Source organism: Mixophyes fleayi, chromosome 1, assembly GCF_038048845.1.
Source record: "Mixophyes fleayi isolate aMixFle1 chromosome 1, aMixFle1.hap1, whole genome shotgun sequence".
Classification (NCBI taxonomy): domain Eukaryota; kingdom Metazoa; phylum Chordata; class Amphibia; order Anura; family Limnodynastidae; genus Mixophyes; species Mixophyes fleayi.
Genome location: NC_134402.1, coordinates 124,802,942 through 124,827,989, shown reverse-complemented (window position 1 = coordinate 124,827,989; position 25,048 = coordinate 124,802,942). Strand labels below are relative to the sequence as shown.

At 38.5% G+C, this 25,048-nt stretch overlaps 1 protein-coding gene across 12 annotated transcripts in view; it reads left to right on the top strand.

Moving 5' to 3' along the window:
* Positions 1-25,048, top strand: part of BLTP1 (bridge-like lipid transfer protein family member 1) — a 216,124-nt gene that overhangs the window by 37,751 nt on the left and 153,325 nt on the right. For all 12 annotated transcript variants that reach the window (XM_075200283.1, XM_075200257.1, XM_075200247.1 and 9 more), the window contains exons 6-19: positions 291-477; positions 5,873-5,954; positions 8,135-8,328; positions 10,693-10,772; positions 12,156-12,306; positions 13,273-13,429; positions 14,678-14,756; positions 16,266-16,357; positions 16,830-16,947; positions 21,455-21,610; positions 22,399-22,496; positions 23,616-23,794; positions 23,995-24,101; positions 24,268-24,473. In XM_075200283.1, the coding sequence (XP_075056384.1) occupies positions 291-477; positions 5,873-5,954; positions 8,135-8,328; positions 10,693-10,772; positions 12,156-12,306; positions 13,273-13,429; positions 14,678-14,756; positions 16,266-16,357; positions 16,830-16,947; positions 21,455-21,610; positions 22,399-22,496; positions 23,616-23,794; positions 23,995-24,101; positions 24,268-24,473 (1,886 nt within the window). The remainder of the gene's footprint in view (positions 1-290; positions 478-5,872; positions 5,955-8,134; positions 8,329-10,692; positions 10,773-12,155; positions 12,307-13,272; positions 13,430-14,677; positions 14,757-16,265; positions 16,358-16,829; positions 16,948-21,454; positions 21,611-22,398; positions 22,497-23,615; positions 23,795-23,994; positions 24,102-24,267; positions 24,474-25,048) is intronic.

Genomic DNA, 25,048 nt, shown 5'->3' with positions numbered 1-25,048 from the left:
ACTTTATATTGTTCTCCTAATAGTATGTTTATGTGGACAAACATGGCAAAGGTTTGTACTTGGCAAATTGCAAATTCTTAATACATTTTTCAGACCCTAGAACCAAAGAAAGACTGATGTTGCATAATACTTTGATGTGGTTATCCCTATTTTTATTTCTACAATCGTAGGCGTGAATATAAAAATCTTATTGTAGAAACTATATATGACATAAATTAGGAAATATAATAATTTAGGAGCCTTCGTGTCAGAATAAAATGCAATGCCCTTCTTGTTTTTTCTCTCATTAGATCCCAAAGCAGAAACTAGGCTATACATTACAGTGAATGATTTTGAGTTCCATGTTTACAATCGCTCTGATCTTTATGGACACCTTGAGGAAATTTTTGGTTTAGACCCAACCATATTTCCTCCCAGGAAAGAAGATGATAAGGTTCGGGAGAATGGAAAGGAAAAAGTGCATTCTGAACTTGAAAGGTATTATGGTTTGTTAAATGAATACGGCTTTATAATTTGTTTAAAAAAAATGTTAGTTGTAAGACATCTATGCTTAGTCTGGGATGATAAGTTAGTCAGTGTTTATTAGCCTATAGACCCGTCAAGCTGAATAATGTGCAGAAGTGACTGACGTTTACATACTTGGTTAAATATGTCCATCATGGGGGGCGTGGCCTGGTGGAGCATGGAATAGGTCGTGTGTACTGGAGCTCCCCTGCTTAACTATTCAACTTAATTATCCAGCTGCACTGCTAGAATTTTAAACCTGTCTAGTTCTGTGCTAAATTCGCCCCTGCTCCTTTCGGTCCAAGTTACGAGTGTGCTGGCGGGTCATGGTGGCTGTCGATGACGTCTGTGTTCGGAGCTAGGCTCGCGATGGCGGGGTAGAGGTGACTCCTGTCTCTGCCAGGGTCAGGAGTTTCTGAGTCGGTGTGGTCAATTACTTACCTATCCTGTGTTGCGTTTGCTGGAGAGCGGTCATCTGGCTGTTGGCGGCGTGTAGGGCAACTGCACCCGAGTGTTCCAGCCATAGAGCGAGCCGCAGCGCCATCTTGGAGCTGAGTGATTGCAGAGGGCAAGCCTGTATACAGATCTCTATAGCTCAAGGTGTAGCTACCTTAGCCTCGCTGACTGTCGGAACCTGTTATTGTTAACATCCAGGATCCCCTCTTTGGCGAAGTGGATAAAATATATTGTGTCATTAGACTTTGTCTGGGGGCCCTCCCTCTCTGAATCTCCTGTGTGCAGATGCTACATATATATGGTATACATTTCATCTGATTCTTCTAAATCCTCCTTTGAGATCTCTGAATTCTGGCTGTAAATCCAGCTGCGGCCTGGGTGCTTTGTCTGTGGCCTTCTCTTGCATCACGAGTTGCCTGTATGCAACCTAGTATTGCATCTATTGATATCTTTATATAGAAGGTGTCACTATGGGTAAGCACTCTGCAAATACTACTCCTGCTAGCAGGCTAGAGAACTATGCATGTTCCAATTCCTCTACAGCCTCAGGAGGAACTCCAGTACCTGAGCCGCAGGCGCCTCAGTCTTCCAAGCCTACAGATACTGCTACTACCCTGCAGGAAATCTTGAAAGCTGTTGCTGCCTCTGAAAAAAAGGTAATGCTCAAAATTGGAGAGGTGCTGGCTGACTTGTCGTTGATGCAACAGGATTTTTAGAAGATCCAAGAACAAGTCGCGGAGACGGAGGCTCGCATTTCCATTCTTGAGGACACTACAACTCCTTTACCTCAGAAAGTTGCTGGTCTGGAGGTTCGGATGGTGTTGCTTAAACAGAAACTCTCAGACATGGAGGGCTGCCTCAGATACAGTAATGTTCGGATGGTGGGTCTTCCTGAAAAGGAAGACTCCTGAAACCTTCTTGGAGAACTGGATGATCCAGACATTTGGCAGAGAGGAGTTCACGGCCCAGTTTGCGATGGAGAGGGCACATCGCATTCCAGCTCAGAGGCCACCTCCTGGTGCGCCACCGTGCACATTCATTGCTAAAGTGCTTTATTATAAAGATCGGGATGCTATTCTTCATCTGGCTCGGCTTAAGGGCCCCTTAATGTATCAAGACCAAAGAGTGGCGGTATTTCCAGAATTTTCTTTGGATGTACAAAAAAGCAGAGCCCAGTCCATACAGGTGTAGCAGCACCTTCGTGGGATGCATCCGACATATGCTATTCTTTTCCTGGCCAGATTGCGGTTGATTGCTGATGGAACTACCTTCTTCTTTGAATCACCGTTGGAGACAACTTTCTGGTTGGATAGGAGAGCTCCTAGAGGCCTTCGCCCAGATTGAAGATGTTCCTAGTGATGTATTGGCTTTTCGGAGTGAACTATCTCAATTGATCACTGTATGACTCATGTTGTTAGTATGTTGAGATAACTTTTTCTAGCACATGTCATGCTGTTTCCTGTTTGTACAAGTCGGGACGCTTTCTGTTCACACAGACATTAAGATAATCATGAAGGTGAAAATCCTAGGATGATATGTCTAATATTCCCTGATAGTCTATATTTAATGACCAGATGCTTATGGGGTGTTGGATTAGTAGTAGTGTGGATTTATTGGCTGGGGGCCCCCCTGGCTCAAAGAGATGTGGTCTCCTCTCCTCTTATAGCACATACTAGTGTTTCCACACATACATAGGGATTGCTGTATAGGCTCTTGAGGGGATGGGTTTTAGTTGTAGTGGGCTCCAGGTATATCTAAGTTTGGGATGGATATACGGGGAGGGAGGTGGTTGGGATAGGGTAGGGAGTGTTAGGTTTACTAATGAATGTTCAATGCAGTGTCAAGTTGTTTTTAGATGCAAATACTGTCAGATGTCGAGGTACATTGATTTTGTATGTTTAATTATGGTTATCTGGTGGCTGGGTGTCTGCCTGGGTCTGGAGGGGTGGTTTTTATGTTGTGGTGTGTCATGTATTCCCTAATGTTATGACGACTGGGAAGCTGAGTGGGAGTTCTATAAAGTTTCTGACCTGGACTGTTCGTGGCCTAAATGATAAAATTAAATGGTGTCTGGTTATGTCTCAATTAAAGAAATATGAAGCGGATGTTATTTGTCTCACTGAGACTCATTTAGTGGGAGGCAAACTGTTGGCTCTTAAAAAAAACATGGGTTGGATGGGCTGATCATGCCACTCACACTTGCCACTCTAGGGGAGTGTCTCTCCTTACACGTAAAAGAGTTAATTTTGTTCTGGAGGCCGTGGAGCCCGACCCACTGGGTAGATTCGTTTTTCTAGAGGGGCATTTTTGACTCTCTTCCTATAAATCTCATGGCTGTATATGTCCCGCCCCCTTATAATAGTGAAGTCTTGAGGAAATATAGTGATTTTATCTCTTTGTCTCCTGATACTCCTGTGATTTGTTGCAGGGATTTTAATGCTGTGCTAGATTCTGTTCTTGATAGGTGGAGGGAGTCTAAATTTGCTGGTCTGGTAGATGAGATGGGTTTGGTGGATATGTGGCATCTAAAGCACCCGGCGGAAGTTTGTTTCTCCTGTTTTTCTACCTCGCATTATGCTTGTCCCCGAATTGATTTGGGACTTATCTCTAAGAGGTTATTGCCGGATCTTTACCTGTACTACGTCTTTTATTCGAGACTTCTGATCAATTGGGACAAGTCTAGTGTGACTTCGGTAGGGGGACTTTGCCCGACAGGCCAAGTCCAGCAGACCCCTCTTAGATGGACTCCTACATTTAAATATTTGGGTATTTGGATTTCTACTGACACGGGTCAGTATATTCAGCGCAAACTCCAACCTCCGATCCATAATCTTAAGAGCAGGGTTGGGGTGTGAAACAGTTGCCGTTGACAGTCACAGGTAGAATGAATTTAGTTAGAATGATAATTCAGCCTAAATTTTTATATGTCCTGCAGCAGTCGCCAATCTACATTCCTCATAGTATATTTCGCTCTATTGATCGTCTCATATCCTCATTGGTATGGGCGGACAGGAGAGCCCGTGTCAAGTTTACTACTCTGTGTCACTCCCGGGCATCGGGGGGGTCTGGCTCTACAGAGACTGCGGCTCTATTATTTTGCCTCTCAACTGGCATTGGTGTATGGTTGTAGTCTCGGGCGGGCTCGGATCCTCATGACCTCCTAGTTTCTAAGACCGGGTCTAGACATTTACGGACGCAGTTCCTTTTGGCTGGTAGAAGGTCTAGGGGTGATTTCCCCCCCTGCTGACACAGGTCCTGAGAGTGTGGCGGCTCTCATTTTAGACTGGGGATGAGTCAGCCTATGACCCGTACACCCTACTTTGGGATAACCTTGACTTTGGTGAACTTGTGAAGACTGGGGAGCTGGAGCCTGCGTACTTATAATGTTGTGCATATTGGGCAATTATATGTGGATGGGATATTGTGCTCGTTTGAACAGCTACGGGGACTATACGAACCGCCTAGGACTCATTTCTTCAGGTATTTGCAACTATGGCATGCTTTGGCCTCGCAGTTTCGTGGGGCCGCCCTGAGTTTCAGTGCAGATCCTTTGCGGGTGCAGCTGTTGCGGCTGGGCTCGAGACGTCACATTTCGTTCATATATTCAGTTCTGCTGGACGGAGCTGGTGCGGGTGGCCTGCTGAGACTGTGACACTTGTGGGAAATTGATCTTGGGGAAATTAACAATAAGACTTGGGCTACTATCTTGAACAGTCCGGGTCGGGTCATTGCTTCTGCTAAATTTCGTCAGGTCCAGGTTTTTCTTTTACATAGTGTATTTTACTCCCCTTCGGCTCTCTTAATTTAGTGGGGGTCAATTGGTCCTGTGTCCCAAGTGTGGCAGTGAGAGGGGGCACTTTTGGCACATGCTTTGGAAATGCCCATTGGTTTCTTCCTTCTGGGGAGAGGTGGGTGCTTGTATAATTCTATTGGGAGTGGAAGTGGCCGCCATCACACCAGGACTATGCATATTTGGTCTGGGACTGAACAAGAACACTCATAAGCTCATTAGACTACTCATTACTACTATACTTATGTTGGCAAAGGTGGTCATTGCAAGGAAGTGGATAGCTCCGGAGGGTCCGGTCTTGAAAGATTGGATTGATTTTCTTAATGATACAGTAGATCATGAGCGATTCATGTACACCAGCAGAAAGTTACTTGATAAGTATGAAAAGATTTGGTATAGATGGAGAACATCTCCTTATATTACAGAGAGATTGAGGGAGGTGGACCTCTCTTAGGAATATTATGTCAGGGGCAGGCACCCAGCCGCTATTACTGTTATTGTTGTTCACTATTTCAATACCGCATTTTATGCTGTATATAGGCAGGCCGTACGGATGTCTATATTCTCTGATGTATGTATGATCTTATGACACTGCTAGTATCCCTGCGTGGGTTTAGTTTTATTAGTTATAGCCCAGTGCTATGGGTTCTTTTGTTAAGGACAAAAAAAAAAGCGAAAATTTCAATAAAAACTTTTTTCTTATTTAAAAAAAATATGTCCCATCATGCCGTTTTTTTTCCCGTCAGGTTATGAGAAAAGCTCTTTTCAACTGAGAAGAGAGAATAATCTAGGGGTTTTCAAAATTGGTGTGCAGGAAGGCACAATTTGGATTACCAGAAGGGGCAGGGCCAGTGATGTAACAGCAGCTAAAATGATTGCAGTTTCATCTTTTTGACCTGTATGCATTCCCATTAGGGCACTTTAATAAATATATGGGATTAAATATGGAGTTGGAAAAGGTAATACAGTAAAATGTTAGTACACAGCAAAGTTTTTTACCTTCATGGTTCAAATTTGACAATTTCAAATTTGACTATAGTGGTCATTTTAAATGTAGTACCAGCCATTATTTGCGGTGTCCTTGGCTTTTGGCTTTTTAATGGGTTTTTTTTTCTATTTCAGTGGAAAAGGCAAAACAGAATCCTCAGATCCATCATCATCTTGGAGATCTCTCATACCCGTGATTAAAGTGAATATCAGCACAGTAAGTTCAATACAGCAACATAAAGACCATTTATCTCCAGTGGTTATTGATACTTGAGTGCCAATTGTCAAACATGAGGAATATTTTTACCTGAATGTTGCAACACAATAACATTTCAACAACCCGGCCCATATTTTTTAAGCTTGTATGTGTTACCTGACCAAGACTTTTGCTTTTCAGTAACCTTTGTATACTCTGCGCTAATATTAGTAGCATATTTAAACAGCCCATGCAGCACTTCCTTATGGGGATTTCAAACACCTACATCTCCCTTCCTGTGCTTGCCTATCTGTTTGTAAATTGCACAGGTATCTTTTGCCTAAAGTTACAGTCACTGTTGTAATAAGATCAGCAAACATTAACCCTCTGCCACAGCTTAAGTTTTGAAATGTCATTTTAAAATTTGTTCTTTGCGCACTCTGATTCAGTATATTATAAAGAGTGCTTACACATGATGCTTGCTTTTACATTTTTTACACTAATGAGTGTACGAAAGAAGACAGATTTGGGAGCATACTAGTAGTGTAAAAAGATTTATACTTTTTTGTTTGGTTAATTAAAGGCCAATGATTTTAGTAGAAAATGTACTTGGTGGTTTATCAAATACAATGCTATTACTTAAATGCATGCTATATTTGGTAAGTAGTTTGTTTGCACAATTGATTTCTTCTGAAACAGATTAAATAATATCTCTTTTTAGCACTGCAATTAATAAGAAGTAAATTGATCCTTTAACTCTACTCAGATTTTGGACTGTGTTTACCACTAAACATAGGAAGTCCCACTATAGTCAGAATCGTAGATATAGCCATTTTTCTTTTTTTGTCCAGAGATCATGTATCGCTCTATTTCCTGGCCAGTATTTGAAACTACATTGCCCCACCAAGCTTTTTAAGGTCTGTCAATACACTCAATTCTCCTTAATTTGTCTTCACCCACAAAACAGAAATTAAAACCTAGACTAATCCTTATCCAGATGAAGTTGATATTATATGAAGGTTGCAGAGATTTAGATAGCACTATATCCCATGTCGCATACAGAATACGTTTTGGTGTTCAGAAATACCCATATTAACTTAGTCTGGTTTAAATTACAGTTCAAATAGCAGCAACTGAGGTCTTCAAAGTTATACTACTGCAGTTTAATCCATTTGAACAGGAGACTTGTAAAGGATATCTGTAAGATCAAATCTTTTAATAGAAATGTACCTTGCATTGGGATTATTCAGCAATTGCCGTGTCAAGGTACAGAATCTGTCCTATCTATAAGGGAGTTATCTTCCTGCCATTTGGGACTTGTGAATGGATGTTTTAGAATGAAGATTTTGACAAATACATTCCTGTCTCTGTAATTTTCGTATTAGTTCAGTCACACTGTGCAATTACTTGTATTGACATAAAATAAACCTTTTCTAAATCTCTTATGTCACAGCACAAATATTAAGAGAGGAATCTTTTTTTGTGTTAGAATATCTGGCATCATGTCACGAGTGGGGAGCCTGATATATCAAATGTACAATTGCAGGAATTATTCGACAGTAAACTTTAATAACTGTCACTTCAAAAGCGATTATAGAACTAGTACTAGAAGAAGACTTTTCTCCTGACATTAATACTACACAGGTATTTTATCCACAAGAGCAACACTTCCTCCCAGTTTCTGTAGACAACAGAAATATGTTGCCATTTAAAATGTTAACGTTCGTAAAATAAATAAATAGTCTTGAGAAGTTAAAGGACCACTACACCTAAAATAAGTTGTCTTATATAAATAAGCTACCAATAACATTTGCAGACTATGTAAATGTACCCATATCTCAACAGAGATTAAGATACTGGACATTATATTTGCATTGGATTTGAAGTGTAGTTGCAGTACCCATCACAAACAGGAAATTGTTTTCTATATACAACACATCTGATCATGATAACAGCTATGTATAAAAAATGTCTCTCCTGATAAGCTCCCAGAACACTCACATAAATATTTTTGTTATTATTCGCTCTTTTATTTAAAGCATCTTATGTTAGTGGTCTTTAAAAATATAAAAACAAAACTATTAAGCTTCCCTATAATTATTAGTCTTAATAGACATTAAAGGTATTTACTGTTTACTCATTCCACAAGTGGTGGAACATGCAAGTTCCTTTTTAAATAATACCATCAACTTTAATTGTAGGGACGCTTGGCCTTTGGAAATCATTACCAGCCTCAAACCTTATGTGTAAATTTTGATGATGCATTCCTCACGTACACCACAAAGCCCCCATCAAGTCACCTGGACCAGTTCATGCACATCGTGAAAGGCAAGCTGGAGAATGTCAGGGTGATGCTGGTGCCCAGTCCCAGATATGTCGGTCTTCAGAATGACGAGTAAGTGTGCTTGTTATCATTACACCGTTTCCCTTCTTGTTTGTAGATGAAAAAATTTATTCAGTATTAGAAGTATCTTGTAAAATTCACAAGTATATTTGTAAAAGTTGCTATGACAGTACTTGAGAGATGTTTGATAGTCTACTTTACAATTCTTTTGCAGTTGTGTATATGCTATTCTCTATAATCAGCTATTTCAAACTTTGAGGTGCTCACTACAGTGTCCTTCAGTAGGCTTGGAAGCCAACTCCTCCTATGTTAGGAAATCTGCATATCAACAACATGAATTCTAGAGCCTACCTCCCACAAATTGTTTTGTTCTCTTTCCACCAGCATGGGCAGTCCTTTTAGTCCACCTTATCGAATTTAGTGCCGTGAGCACTAATTGTGCTGGTCACATCTATTGCTCAATATTTTGAGTAAAGTTATACCCTCCCCTCCTGCCATGCATTGCTCATACATGGGTGGATCTGATATGTGTTAAGTTATTTCATACCAATGGGTTTTTATTGTTAATGAAATACGAAATCTGATTCATTTACAACTTATGCATTGTATGTAAATGTGTAATGGCTGGTCCTTCGTTTGCCTTGGTTGTCAGGGGAAACCTTTTCAAACTGTAGTGAACACATTACATAAAGTACCTGCCTCTGCTAGATCTTTCAAATTGATATTATTACCTTTGAAATCCCCAAATTTGAATAGTCGTCTGCATGAGAGTTTGAAACCATGTCACTTTACATGACTAATGTAAACATGTGAACAGGATATTTAGTTTAGATTTCAAGGAGAAGTCTTATCCAGAGGCTTTTTTCTCTTTTAAATAACAAATTAAGTACTTTTTTAAGCATGCATCTGATAATTTTCCTTAACTGTCTTTCTACAAATCATTATATCATTTTCAAAATTTCTCTGGCAAAAATACGGCTTCACAGTCTCACATATCAGTTACACAGTCTTGCATATCTCAGCTTGTCATGTGTAGGCAGAGAGGGTATAAGGATTGGGAGGTTTTCACAGTTGAGCAGAGCTCAGAGGGTATTGCAAACCCTCTCACTACTTGTGACTTTAGGATTTCTGCTTTAAAGTATGAATGCAAATCTGAAAATTCAATTTTAGGTGGAATATTTCGAATTAAGCTCTGTCCCCCAAAGGTTACTTACCTGTTGTCTGGTGGTCAGGCTTCCCTATGGGTATCACAACTAACTGCACAGGATGACTGTCTCGGAAATATAAGGTTGACACTTGGAAGAAGAGTGTGACAGACATTGTTGGAATATTTCAGTCTGAAAGATTCTTAACTTTTTCACATAGGATTAAAAATGTTTTCTGAATAAAATTAGGCCCATGATAATCACAATCCTCTTGTAGTTCTTGATGCACTATAACTATAACGTCACATAAAATAGTTGCCCAGCACACCTCTAGTATAAACAGTTCTGTCTGTGTTGATTTGGTGAAATTATTATGCCACAACTGAGCAATAGAATTTGTATTACAAACTGTTGCACAAAGTTTTCCACACTGTGCTTTAACCATTTGTGTATAGCATGAGGCTAAATATGCATCTCTAATTCATTACTAGAAAAGCACTCATAACCTTATAAAACACATTTCAAAAATAGCTTTGCTGTCAGTCATGAGCTCTTTGCTTTTTAATTTTGTAATCTACTGCGTTTTCCCTCAACACTTAAGTATCCTGGATCAAGTCAAAAAAGCATGATAAATAAAGCTAAAATTTAGGGCACTTGAAAGTAGAGAATTTTCAAACTAGGTCTTTACAGAACCCTGGAGGATTGTGAGATAACCTGTAAAATTCCTCATTCTGAAGGACAGGCCTTTCAGCTGCCTATTCCTAACAATATGACAGATATGATCACAAATGTAATATTTCTGTTGAAAAATTGACTACAGTTTCTTTTTTTTTTTTCTTCTTTTTTTCTTCTTTTTTTTTTATACTCGGTGTTCTCTCCGCAGAACAGGAAACTATTATTTTAATCCGATAAATAATGGGCATATGGCTCATTTAAATTATGTAATCTGGCAGATCGGAGTCTTTATGCCTTTTTATTCTTTCTTTGCTGTGAGTTGATGGGAATTTTGTTTTGCATTAATTCCATGTGTTTTAGGATAATTTAATAAGTAAGTAAGCCTCAGCCAAATCCTTTCTCTCATAGCGTTAATTTTTTTTATTCTGCAGTAGATGATGGCAATGGATTGCATTTCTTTCCCCTTGGTTTCTTTACACATTGAACCTCTGCCAGGGCTGCTTCATTACAATCAAGGATAGCCAATGCAGACTAAAATATCTGATGTGTGGTCATGACCAATATCCTGCGTTAATATTTTGTTTCCTGTTCTAAGACCTCCAAGACTCATGGGAGAAGGATTCGTGGTCATGCAGTCTAATGATGTTGACATCTACTACTACATGGATGAGCCAGGTAATCTGCAGCAAGATGATAAAAATAGCTGACTGATACAAGTAATTAGCTCCATGGTTAATTCATTAATTTCATGGTTGGATGTTATGTTTTTCTCTGTCCCTATCTGCCCAATGTGTTCCACTGATGTCTATAATCTACATCAACTTGACAGTCGTGACCTGCTATATCTGTTTCAGTTTGTGCAACTTAACCTATGGAGTATCTGAAAAGTTAGCTTTCGTCTCTATCAGTTGGTTCTGTACCCTCCAATAAGGATTACAAATTGTTATTTTCTGTGCTTCTTAAAAATATATTCTTGCCATTTCTTTATGATGGACTTGGGATATCACATCTTTGAAATATTCTTTAGTTTTCTCCTGAATTGGTGTTTTTCAATAACATTTTCTCAGATTTGCTTTGATTATATTGTAGAAGTGGGCTTCAATGAATTATGTGGTTTATTAAAACAGGAGAATGCACTATTTACTTGTATCTGAGCAAAGGGACTGAATACTTATACAATTGTCAATATTTTATTTGCATTCAGTGAATAAATTTAGCTTTAGGGGAAGATTCAACTGCCGGCGATGTAGCACGTGGTCATCACTCTGAGCACTGCCAGTAATTATGGCAATGAAATCCCTGCTCATCCTCATTCGCACCTCTACAGGGTGTGAGGAAAAATGAGCGGGAATTTCTATCAGCTGCGAGGTGTCTCACAGAGGTTCCGGAGACACACCTTGCAGCTTATTGTATCTCCCCCTTAGTGGGTTTATTTTTTTTAATTTGACATTTTGTGAATAATTTCATTTTTATTCCATGACAAAATAAAATGTGTATAGATCTAGCTACACATAAAAGTGTGTATGTAAAGTATGTATAGGTATACATTATAAAGTGCTGCCCAGTAGCTGGCTGTAGTATCAAAATTGCAGGTCTTGTTATGTTAACCACAATTATATTTGCAAGGTTTCAGTCGCACTTGCTGACTATATTCAAACCTAAACAAAAGAGGGATATGCACATCCGTTTTATATGCATAATTCAAAAACTGCGTTGAGGAAATGTCTATGCTGACACAAACACACCATCGCTTTCTAAGAAGTGATCAAAACCGACTAAAGCAAGAGTACTTGCCACCTGAAAAGCGCTTCAAAACAAAATAAGACATAGCACATCAATGTAATTGCACAAATAAGATTGCAACATAATTAATTGCTTAGTCCATAGCAGATACATTATAGCGGTGTGCAGAGAATAGCAAAACTTTCTCGCAGATGGTATTCCTCCTAGTTCATTTTTTAATGCATATCTCTATAATGTAAACTCGCTGCACAACACGCCGTTTCTCAAAGTACTACTATTGCTTGAAAGCATGTGCTGACTTCTGTATTTTTGAAGGGCTTGTCCCAGAAGATTCAGGGGAAAATGTTGAAGGAGAAAGCAACACAGAAGATGCAAAGCTGCAAGACTTGCCTCCTTGCTGGGGATTAGACATTGTCTGTGGGAAAGGAACAGATTTTAACTATGGGCCATGGGCAGACAGACAGAGGTACAGAGTATATGAAATCTCTTTTTCTTCCAAACAAGAAAATGTTGCTTTGCATACCTGTTGCAATGTTTACTGACTGTTTTTTATATTCGTGTTTCTGGCAATAGACTCGAGCATGAATTTGCAATTGTATAGCAGTCTTTGTTACTTTTTGTAATACACAATGAAAAAATGTAATGTACATATAATGTATTCCATTACCATTGATTTTAATTCTTAATTAAAGCCGGAATGATGCAAATAATTTGACATGTCAGCACATAATGCTAATTGTAACAGTTGTACAAAATTATGCAAAAGGCAGATGTCTATATGGATTTGTCCCATATCTTATCTTTTTGTCTGCTGTGATCTCATTGTATTAAAGGGACAACTCAACCCAAAGTTCCAATTTTAACAGTGAAATAATAGTGCTGTTCTCCTTTCTCCAGGTGCTCTCCTTCCGGTTAGAAGCCAATATTGGTTATTTCCACGCTCTGGTTAAAAAATGGGCAATCAAGGCAACATATGATCGTGCTAGTGTTGACGCCCTTCCCCTTGTGGTGTCACTACAATGTGACACAAAGACACTCTCAGGAGTTGTCTCTCTCCTTCATTTTCCGGTCCTATATCCCCTGCTCCCCCCCCCCCCCCCCAAGTCCTGGCGTCTGCTTCCTTACTGCGTGTTGACAAACTAACGTCACACCATCGCGTTAAACCACTACGTTGCTTGCCAGGCTACGTAGATTTTTATCCAGTGCTAACGGGGCTTCTCCCTATACCCTCCCACTACATAGAGATTTAATATTTAATGGGCTGCGGAAAGGACTGATAGGAGCAGGGTAGATTAGATTTCATGTTTTGTTTAAATCTAATGTTGAATTTGACCATTGGTTTCTACCACCTTTTAAATGATATACATACTGTAATTACAGTAACTCATTTAGAGCAATATGTTTAACCATTTACTTTCCTTTCTTCTGGCAGGGAGTGCTTGTGGAAATTTTTCTTCCCACCAGATTATCAGGTCCTGAAAGTTTCTGATATTGCACAGCCTGGAAAACCTCGACAAGTACAGGCATTTGAATTAAGAATGAACATCATTGCAAATGCTACAATAGATCTGCTTTTTACCAAAAATAAAGTAAGTACAGGTATATTGTATACTAGAAATTAAGTTATCGGTTATAGGTGTTATGGGGCCAGTGATATGTAGGCGTGATGTTGGCCCCTAATGCTATAGACTGCAACTCCCAGAGAGCTTTATGTTGATGAAACCAACTGTCATATAATAATTAGATAACGCCAAAGTCTTGCTGTGCTTCATGTCCCCTTGGGTACATTGAGACTAGCTCTGTGAGATCGCTGAACCATACAAAACTCTCAGCATGTCTTCATCTTCTGCTAGAACTGTGTGGGAATATTATTTTGTTGCGTGCACAATTTTCTACAAGGTTGTTTTTATTCACTTCTGGAAATATATAAAAAATAAAGTCAGGATCAAGCTATTAACTTTCCTTAAAGTGTTCTTGTTAACAACACACAATGGGGGCAGCCGTTTTCTGGGCTGAGGCACTTTGTTACCACACATGTCAGTGGATTGATAGAGTATTGGTCAAACCCAAAAAATGGCTGCCTCCACCATGCTAGTGTTCGCAGTTGACTCATCGAAACATACTCTATATTGTAACATTTTAGAAGTATACAGAAGTAGAAGTTGCTCAATCAATTTACAGGTTCATAGCAGGTGCTTAAAAGGGTGGGGTTATCCAGCAAGGAATACAGAGTGAAATCCCCCAGCACTCTGCTATAACCAGCAAAGGAGCTGCTATTTCTATTTGTACTTAAAAATGGAGACATTTCAGCTGCACACATTTGCAAATGTATGGAAAGCCACCCGCCACTTCACGGCGCTTCTGCTAATAGGGCGGTCCTAACTCTAAACAATGAGAGTCCCTATTATGGGCCATACATATGTAATTTTAATTGAAAGCTAACTTGCCAAGAGGTACTCCAAACTCCTCCAAATGGCAATATGGCGCCAGCACTCCCCATCAGCTACTGACACCATAGCATGCTCCTCAAACAAACAATACAGAAGTGGAAGTTGCTCAAGTAGAATTAATAAGATAATCTGTGTTTTATTATTACCATTGTGAATTCAATATTGAAAGTGCAATTGTAAAATGTGAACACTAACATGCAAAATAGTCTTTTGTAAAAGGACCTTCCCATATACGGTACTATTCCTCAATACAGTTATTTCTGCTCAGTTGTCATTCATTGCATTTGGGAGTGGTATGGAAACATTTACATAAAGAACAGTGCATAACTACCATATGAAAACAAATTGTTGGTATAGTTTTTAACAGCTAATATTTTTATTATACAGGAAACAAATGCTGTGCATGTGAATGTGTGGGCAGGATCTTATTTAGAAGTAAACATCCCTTTGATCGTCACTGAAAATGGTAAGACATTCACTGTCTACAAGTCAAGAACAGGCCCTCTATTTACTAAAGCTGTGATGATTTTTATACAATGTCCGACGTATCCAGTGTTTTGGACTTGGCAACTTGACAGCCTACTTATCATCCGTTATAATAGCATACCTTGCATTCAATGATGGTGTTTGCATCTTTAAAATGACCAGTTCATTTCTAAATGTGTTTCAGGTCCCAAATAAATAGACTAATTTGGTTGTACCTGAGCTGTAAAGTCAAAGTTTGTTGAATAATAATTTTATGATGATTTCAATGGTAGAACAACAATTTATATAAAAAAAAGGTGTTTATTTTGTAAATGTAAATCAAAACACATTGCTTCTCGAGTACCTTTTTCTTTGCCATCCAAATTCCCATATTTTAAACAAACATGGGTAGGACTGTGTTGAACTGTGCACATACATGGCAGTGAGAGTTTATTATAATGCTGTTACTGAGAAGCTGTAATACGAGATATAAAAATCTACATGTATATTCTATACTAACCATTTTAGGTATGGGGCAGCACGGTGGCTAAGTGGTTAGCACTTCTGCCTCACAGCGCTGGGGTGATGAGTTCAATTTCCAACTATGGCCTTATCTGTGTGGAGTTTGTATGTTCTCCCCGTGTTTGCGTGGGTTTCCTCTGGGTGCTCCGGTTTCCTCCCACACGCAAAAAATATATACTAGTAGGTTAATTGGCTGCTATCAAAATTGACCCTAGTCTCTCTCTCTCTCTCTCTCTCTCTCTGTCTGTCTGTGTGTTTGTTAGGGAATTTAGACTGTAAGCTCCAATGGGGCAGGGACTGATGTCAATGAGTTCTCTGTACAGCGCTGCGGAATCAGTGGCGCTATATAAATAAATGATGATGATGGGTGATGTCTTATTATAGTGTGTGTATAGTTTATATGCAGATGTACGGATTACTCTTGGATTTATCTGTATCAGTTTTGTTTATTACATTGACCATTCCTTCTATGTAGAAATGTTTGCCCTCTCCAATTATATAAAAACTATACAAAGAACTTAGCTGCTAAATTGTTTAGTCTATATATAGTTTGTATAGTTTTTGTTTGGGTAATTTATTGTATTAACACTAGCATATGTTTTGTAATTTTTCCATTGTGCCTTTTCAGTGCAAGAACTTTAGTTTAATTCTATAATGGGACATAGGTACTGTTTATAGTTAACATTGTTAGAAGAAATCAAGAACAATATCTACAAGGGACATTGATTTCCAACCTCAAATGTAGCTATATGTGGTTTTATCACCTTACTGTACTATTCATATTAAGAACTGCATATTTTCCAAGTATCCCTCACAATATTCACCTAATTATAATATAGACTACAACTAATTCATTTAACAAAGAATCCTAATTTTAGTATCCAGATTTTAGAGGACCTTTTGTTTCTTATTTGTTTGAATGTTTGTATATTTTCTATCATTTTGTATGGTTATAAAATTAGTGCTGCTTTTTTTTATATGTGTTTAGGTTATTCGACGACAATTAAAGGACAATTGTTACATGTTGATACTACCACTAGTATGCAGTTCAGGACACTTCTTGAAGCCGAAATGCTTGCAGTAAGTTTGTTATCTTTAATTATTGTAGTATTTGTTTTCATAATTGTTGGCTCTCTTGTTTGAAGAGTATATATATGAATGTCGGCTATAGCAATTTGAAGAGCAATCGTCTACAAAAATAAGCATGACATTTAAGTTGACTGCTTTTTGTATTAGAATTTGATAAATATGTTATGTACATTGAATGTTTTGTAATGATGGACCATAAGGTCTGTTTATAAGTTTCCAGCAAATGTGTCCACAGTTCACTGCTTATACACATACATGTTTGGTAGGAGAAACAAGTGAAAACGGATATAATAATTAATTGCTGGTTTAAACTTAAGGTAGTATTAAAATCTCAATTAGAGCAAATTAATAATGTTTGTTTTTATAGTGTATATGTGGTGAAATGTGCAAACAAGATGGACCTGTCAGTCTTTATATTTTGTCATATTTCTGTTATAATGCTCATTCGGTTTCTCCCCCATAGTTTCATATAAATGCTAGCTACCCTCGGGTGTGGAATATGCCCCAGACATGGCAATGTGAACTTGAAGTTTACAAGGCAACTTACCACTTTATATTTGCTCAGAAAAACTTTTTCACAGGTAAATATCTAATATATAAATGCTTAGTGGCGTCTGTCTGTGTGTGTGTGTGGGAAAAAAAAACAAGTTGCAGCGCCACCTGCTGGGCAGAGTTATACACTGGCCTACTAAATTCTTAGTGTGTGTGGGAAAAAAAAATTCAAAAAGGGCTGAAATTTGGTAGAGCTCAAACTCATTTTCGTGAGGTAATTTTACCTCATGAACACACATGTGTAGAGGCGTGCGTTAGTGTGTGTGTGTGGAAAAAACTATTTTCTCAGAAAGGGCTCATCCAATTGGCCTGAAATTTGGTATACTGACATTATTTGACAAAAAAATTAGAATAGTCAAGTCAGTTTACTTCCATCATCCACCCTTCCCCCCGTGGGAAGGGTAGTAGAGGCTAAATTTACGAGTTGAGGGGTCAAACTCATTTTCGTGAGGTAATTTTACCTCATGAACACACATTAAAAAGGCCGCTTGCGTCGGGAACTAACGCACTTCCCCTGAGGAGGCCTGGGCTAGGTCCAAATGCATGACAAGAACCTTTTTAAGACCTTAAGTAGCTTGATTTGACTAGAATGCATGAGTATCATGCACGGGTTAACTTGTATATATATATATTTATATGTAAAACTACTTGGTAATACCAGGTTTATAGGAAACAAGTCCATTCTGGATATACAGGAACAATTTTGTTAAGCAACCCTCATTTTACAGTGTCATTCAGTCTAGAGCAATAGCACTGCAAAATTTGATTCAACCACGTAAACTTTTTTGTATTTTTTGGAGTTATAGCAATAACTAAGCCTCTGAATGTGCGCCCATTTTTAATGCTTTTAATAATTCAGTAGCTGTTCGCCTTTGGAAAGTCTTTAGATATATAAAATGTAAAGAAGTTCAACAGATATCAAAGCACACAGAGCAGCAAATGTCTATTTACTAATATTGCCAAGTAAATTATTTGGTACTGTGTGTGCATATTCAGTGCTTTTATTGGTGAATCAGCTTTCTAAAACTACTTTACCATGGGTATAGATGTTTCTTTCAAACTTTGGCCTGGTTTACTGTTGAATGTGAGTCCATCAACGGGTTAAAGAATCAGCTTTTCCTTACTGCGAATGTGCAGTTAAATGTGGCTGGGTTTTAAGTTTGCAGTAGTTTGTGGTCCTTTATTTCAGTGGTGGACTGTGGTCGGGCAAGAGCATGTAATGTACACTAGGGGTGCACGCACACTAAGTATTTCACATGGACATGAGGTCTAAATGGACTTGGCCGCATCTCGATTTACTTCTCTTAGGAGACATAGATATATGCTGATGGTAGTGATAGCACTAGCACAAATCTTTACTGTTTAAAAACAAATGTTAATTACATTTAAAAAAATAAATAAAAAAAATAGTAACAGCTATATCCTCAGCTGAAGGAGGGGGACAACAAATGTCGGATTCCCCTAAAGCAGCTTCCAGCATTAGGCTATCTCATGTATAAGAAGGAAACACACCTTGTGGAATGCTCCTACATCTTCAAGGGTTTGTGTACTTATTGAGGCTGAAGGTCTGGGCCTGCTTCCCTCCTCTGGCTCCCAAAGGTGCATTGCCCTAAAAAGGTCCTGAACCATCCCATGGTTTCCCACTCACTAGCTATCTGGGATTCAACCTACAGACTATATGGTTTCTGCCTGCACCCCTCCCCAGTAATCCCTCTTCAAGTCTCCAGAGTTACCTCCAGATTAACAACCCGCCGCATTCTCTCCCTGGTACTTCCGGGCTGTTCGTTATCTGAACAATGTCATCCGCACCTTCTTATTCCCATAATTCTCTGACATCCAAACGGCAATTGGTCTAGCCACACAATATTTCTATCAATGTTTGCAAATCCGCAACCTCCACTCTACGGTCAAATCCCGTTTTACCTCTCGCCCCCTTACCACCATTGAGGCATTGTGCCTGTGTCGAGCATCGACGCCTAGTCTAATCTCCACTATCTATTCCAAATTGACCTCCCCGACCTCCTCTTACCGCAACCCCCACGAAATAGCTTGGAAACGTGACTAGGGAGACCCCCTTGATAATGAAGACTGGACTGAAATTCGAGATAATGCCGCCGCTAGCTCAATCTTTGTTCAAATAAAAGAAAATCCATACAAACTTTTGCTTCTCTGGTACTATGTCCCTACTCGCCTCCACAAAATGTTGCCTGACTCCACTGACAAAAGTTGGCAGTTATGCTCTGGCATAGGCTCGTTTCTTCATATATGGTGGGATTGTCCAAAATTTACCCTTTTTTGGCGGGATATCAAAGCACTGATAGAATCCATTATTTAGATCAATGCTCCGCTTGAACCAAAATTTTTCCTCCTGCCCCTTCAATTCTCCACAGCCACTAAACACCAGAACAAATTGTCCTACCATATTATATCTGCTGTCACTTGCCAAATCGCCTCTGACTGGAAACAAACTGCCTCCCTTCTCTTCCCACCATAATTACCAGGATTTGGCTTGTCCACTGCATGGAATTCATGACTAGCATTATTAACAACACCTCTAAAACCTTCAACAAGATTTGGGATCCCTGGTTGTCCTACCATCAATACCGATAATGCACCCCCTTCACATAAATCATACAACAACATTTCCCCCTCTTTTTTTACTCCCTTCTCTCTCCCTCTAATACATCAGCGGTTTTTGCCACACTGCCCTCTCTCCCCCTCTTTTTTTCTTATCCTCTTTATTCTACTCTTCATTCCCTCACTCATCTCTCTATTGAACTTTGGTTCTTTCTTCCTCCCCTCGCTCCTTTCTCTCACTCTGATCTTTTCTTACAATACAGAAACCCCCAGTCTTTCCGCTGTGATACCTACATTGTCCCTGAATACAGTTTTCTACTTCTAAAGGAGATTTCTTGTACTTGTGCACTTTAATTTTATGTACCAATGTATTTGGATTTTGTTACGTTTCGTTCTCTGTCCGTTAATAAAGACTTGTTTAGAAAAAAAAAAAAAAAGAGACACACAGTGGTGTCATCCTGCCATAATGTGAAGGCAGGCCCAGCTCGGTCAGCTTTGAACTACATTCCCTATGGAAATTGGGAATCCCAAAAAAATGTGCTCCCAAGTCCCCTCAAGGCCTGGCAACCATTGACGACTCAGACTTGCTGCCGCTTGCAGAACTACATGTGACAATGTGCTCATGGCTCTGAGTGTACTGCAGCTTGTATAACTAGTATCTAGTGGGAAAAACACTAAAAATAATTTTTAAAGCCTTTTAATTAAAATAAAAACTCCCCTGTAGCCCTAGTTTACTTCATTATTAGACTCCTACAATATGCAATCAACCATTAAGAACTGCTTTGCTGAAGCATGGGAAATAGACTATGTACCCCTGACGCTTGACATTGCAGCCTCCTGCTCTTCAGCACAGGAATGATTTGCCCTGGGGGGGAAAGGTTTGGATGATCATGCTGGTTTTACATTGTGATGGGAGTATCCCACATTGCAGGTTTTCCTGTAGTAGTGTGGCCAGGCCGGCTGGCATAGCATGGTGCTGTTGCTGTTTTTGCATACTCATTACCAGTAACCAGTTAGCAATGGTTCTGGTTATTTTTTTGGGGGACAAGGACACATCAGTTTTTAAAATCTTCTGTAACTTCCCACCGACTGCATCATGATACGCTTATAGAGGATCTTGATGCACTGTATCTAAACACTGTGTTTTGAGTTGCAAGTTTCATTATATATCTACAACCAAAACAATACACAAAGGGTAGTAATTTTGTGCCAGTATGCCTACACCTACATTTGGGCTGCATAGTTGCAGCCTACTCTGATATGAGCCTTTAGTGTTCAAAATTTCTAAAATTTTGAAGCATCTTCATTTAGTCTTCTCCCTCATAGTACATTGAGATTCCACTGTTTATTGCAACTTTTTATATTGTTTCCAACTAGCTCAGTGTTTATATCTTCTGTTTAGCTTAGTGTGGACATCACTAGTAACTTTTGCTATAAATCTCTGACCCCTTGTAGAATTCTAAGTTTGTTCTCTTTCACTGTAGCGTTGTTTAAAGGAATAAGAAAGGAGAAACTGCTGCTATTCCTATTTAATTCAGTTGGTTCAGCAGCATCAGCATATTTATAAGTTGGCCAAAGAGAAAAGTCCCTTGCACCCCTAGGGTTTAAATGTTCTCTTGATAGTGAAACATTGCATTTGAAGGTTTTTCGGAAATAACAGCTGCAAAAATCAAGGGATTTTATAATATAACTTTTTTAACTAATGTTTTTGCAAAATGAATATAATTGAACTATAATTATTTATTTCATTTGAAAACATGCCCTATATTGATCTATCTTGATTTTTATTGGTTTTACAAATTTGTAATGAATGGAATTTGCTTATACCAAACATATAAAATTCTGTGCATACAGAGATAACATTTTGGCACTAAAATACACCATAAAATCCAACTAATTTTTCTTCTGTGTTATTATAGTATTATGTAGCAATAACTTCTGCTGCTGGTTTCATTTTAGATCTGATTCAGGATTGGTCCAGTGACAGTGCACCAGATCTGTTTTCATTTGTCCCATATACTTGGAACTTAAAGATCATGTTTCATCAGTTTGAGATGATCTGGGCAGCGAATCAACACAACTGGATTGATTGTTCAACCAAGCAGCAAGAGAATGGTGAGATTCTTTTTATCACCCACTACCTGATATTGTGGCGGTTTCTAGGACACTGTGCAGTGCTTATAAATAATGTGTTAATGTGTTTTATTGTGGTGTTTGGCTTACAGATGAGATTTTGATTCCTTCGTTTCCCTATAAACAAATTAATGGTAAATAGACAATATATAGCGTATCTTTTCACCACGGTAAAAACAATGCTGTGGAAAAATATGGTGTTTTACAATAGGGAAAGTACTGTTCTTCTATGATTCAAATGAGAGCTCCACTATGCCTCTAAACCCAAATGGCAAATTACGGTACAACTATTGCTGTCTATAGGTATTTCATTAATACTGCTATGAGCAGTCATAGCCTCTTATAAACACTGGTATTCCAGATGGTGCCATCCATTTATGTTAGGCTATTTGGGTGAGGAAGTTAAGTATCACTTTTCTTATTAAAGTTGAGCGGTTGTCTATGCTGTTTTTTGTATATCACAATAATAACATATCTACATGACTCCTTTATACAACATACACATTAAATGCTTTAATTCACATTATGAAATGTCTCCATGCCCTGCTTTCCTTTGTATTGTATGCATTTGTGTATTATTCGAGAGTTCTGTGATACTAGAATTTTTCTCAAAGCTAAGCAATAAATCAATCGCAAACAACTTCCCATATACAATATAAATATTATGCTTTTTGTTATCTTAAGCCTATTTTATTTTTATCAAGTGCTCAATATCTTCTGTATGGCTTCTGCCTTTCATTTTATAGACCTTTTTTGTTATGTTCTTTTAGTGTATCTGGCGGCCTGTGGAGAAACATTAAACATTGATTTTGCGCTGCCATTTACGGATTTTGTACCAACCACGTGTAATACCAGATTTTCCCTAAGAGTAAGTGTCATTTTCTTTATTATCAAAAGACTAGTGGTTTGAAGAAACATTTTATACGGTTCAGGACCTGTAGAAGAAAGCAGCGGAGCCACAAGAGAATAAAATGCGTGGAACCATAGCAATTACTATTAGACAATCACAGTGTGGAAGGACATCATCCAAGCCTATCAAACATTTCACTATTATTATATTGCCATCATATTAACACAAACAATAAAATGGTTATACAAACGTATGGCAAACGGCACATTTTGGGTCAAATTAAAAAGTATGTTTTGTAAGATTGCTAAATAAAAGTCCATGATTACAAAACTCAGGCCAGAAGATGAAATTCAAGTGATAATGATTGTAATATAGAAGTCCACGATCAAATTGTATTCACAATTAATGTTTTAAAGTTAAATATTCTGTTACTGTATATGTTTGTCATTTAAAGTTGTCCATTTTTGTTTTAAGTAATAGAAAATACAATGCAGAAAAAAGTTAATCACTTCTTGTGAACAATGTACTTATTGGTGTTTTATTGTCCACACTGGGCACTGGTCCTAACAATGCAGCGTTTTCTGTGTCCTTTTCAGCAAGAGCCTAGTAGTTAACAATTGGTTTAACAACACTTACTGTATTGTGCATTGTAAACATTGCTGGGGAGTATTCAGAAAGTGAGAGAGTAAACATGAAACCGTGATATAGATATTTCGTTTGTACGTCTGTGGTGCTGTTTTTGTTTGTTTTGGTTTTTTTTTGTTATAATTGCGCTCAGGATACTAGATTTTTTTTTTCTGTTTCTACTGATTTTATAGATGTCAAAATAAACAAAATTATATGGTATTCATGTGTATACAAATGTTAGAAAAGTGCTGTTGCTGCATTGCTAATAGCCATTTTTCTATTTTAGGTTATTATTTAATAATATTTATTTATATAGCACCAGCATACTCTGCAGCACTGTACAATTGAAGCAAACACAGTAATAAAACAATGTAGGAATTTATAAACAATTACTTCTCTTTTGGTAAATTGCTTACGTTTGGTTGATTTATAGATAATGGTAGGTTCAAAACTTCATGTTATTTAAGCATGATTACAATCTTGTATTTACTAGTACTGTTTACATTTTAGGGAGGAGATGTGGACCTCCATTTGTTTTTACCTGACTGTCACCCCAGTAAATATTCACTGCTTACATTGGTGAAAGACTGTCATCTAAACAAAACCAGTCCCGACTCCTGCAGCTCAGCAGAAAACAACAGTGGCCAAAAAAACTGCAAACCAAAGTGGAGAAATGTAACACAAGCAGGGTAAGGTCTGTTTAGCTGGAAATGCCAACCAGCACCCACTATCCTTATTGTACAATGTGACCATTACACACACACCATTTCCCCCTTTCCTCTTTTATCATCTTCACTGATTCATTGTTGTCTCCATGGACAGGAACAGCATCCTTTTCTCTTGCGACATTATAACAATGTAACCCCTATTTTATATCCTGTATACAAAGGTCCGGGTGGGTGGAGTGCTGGACTGTCCCTTCTGTAATATTAATCATTGAGTATACCTGGCATCCAATTTATCCACAAAAGACTGATGAGCAACTGAAGCAGTCATGTAAGTTTTTGCTTTTTTTCTTTTAAATTAGGGTTTTTATACTTTAAGGATTTTCACTTTTACTGTGCTATGTGAAATCAAGCTTTTTGTTATGTATGTAATCCCAGAGGCACAGTTAATTCTAGCTTTACTAAAAACCATGTCTATTTACCACTCTCATTGCCAGTGTCAGAAATGGAGGAATCCATGCTATCAATGCTGAGGCCTTGTCAGAGAACATCAGAGAGAGTTACCTCTCCCACTGCTTCTAGCCGAACTACTGTGGATCCCTCAGAGTTACCGCCTGATAAGCTGCACGTTGAGCTGGAGCTGTCCCCTGACTCACAAGTTGTTTTTTATGGGCCCCTCTTGATGGCCTTTCTGTCAATAAAGGTATGCTGTCTTTATTTTCTAAGTTTTACTTGCATGCATCACCTAGAAATGTGACAAACCATCTAACCGTTTCTCATCGGTCCTTTAGCAGTCACCAAATATAACATGGTTTTTGTGAAACAGAATAAACCGCCCTTGAGAGAGAGTCTGGGGTGATGTTTTTTTCTGTAAAGCTATGAAGCAAATGGCATGTCTGTGAGCAGTTGTGCGTATGTTTCTGCCGGTTCTCAGAATATGGAAGGCACTTAGAGAATATTGTATAAAAATGCATATAGCGTCTCATTACATGGCAAAGCTGGCCTCTAGTGTATCTCCCAGTATCTGAAAAGACATAATTAGCTATAAGCTTTTAATGTGCTGTCTCCAAGTTGCTATAGTAAAGGACGTATCATAGATTTGTCATAATTGCATGCTGCATCTTTTGTGTTCCATGATATCTGCTGTGTTACTGTCTGTGCTAAATGTAGATCCATCGCTGTTTTAATGCGTACTGTACATGTCTGTCTCGTGCCAGGTAGCGATTGCTTTCTCGTATGATTGTTATCTCAAAGCTAAGCACGGCAATGTGTATTGTA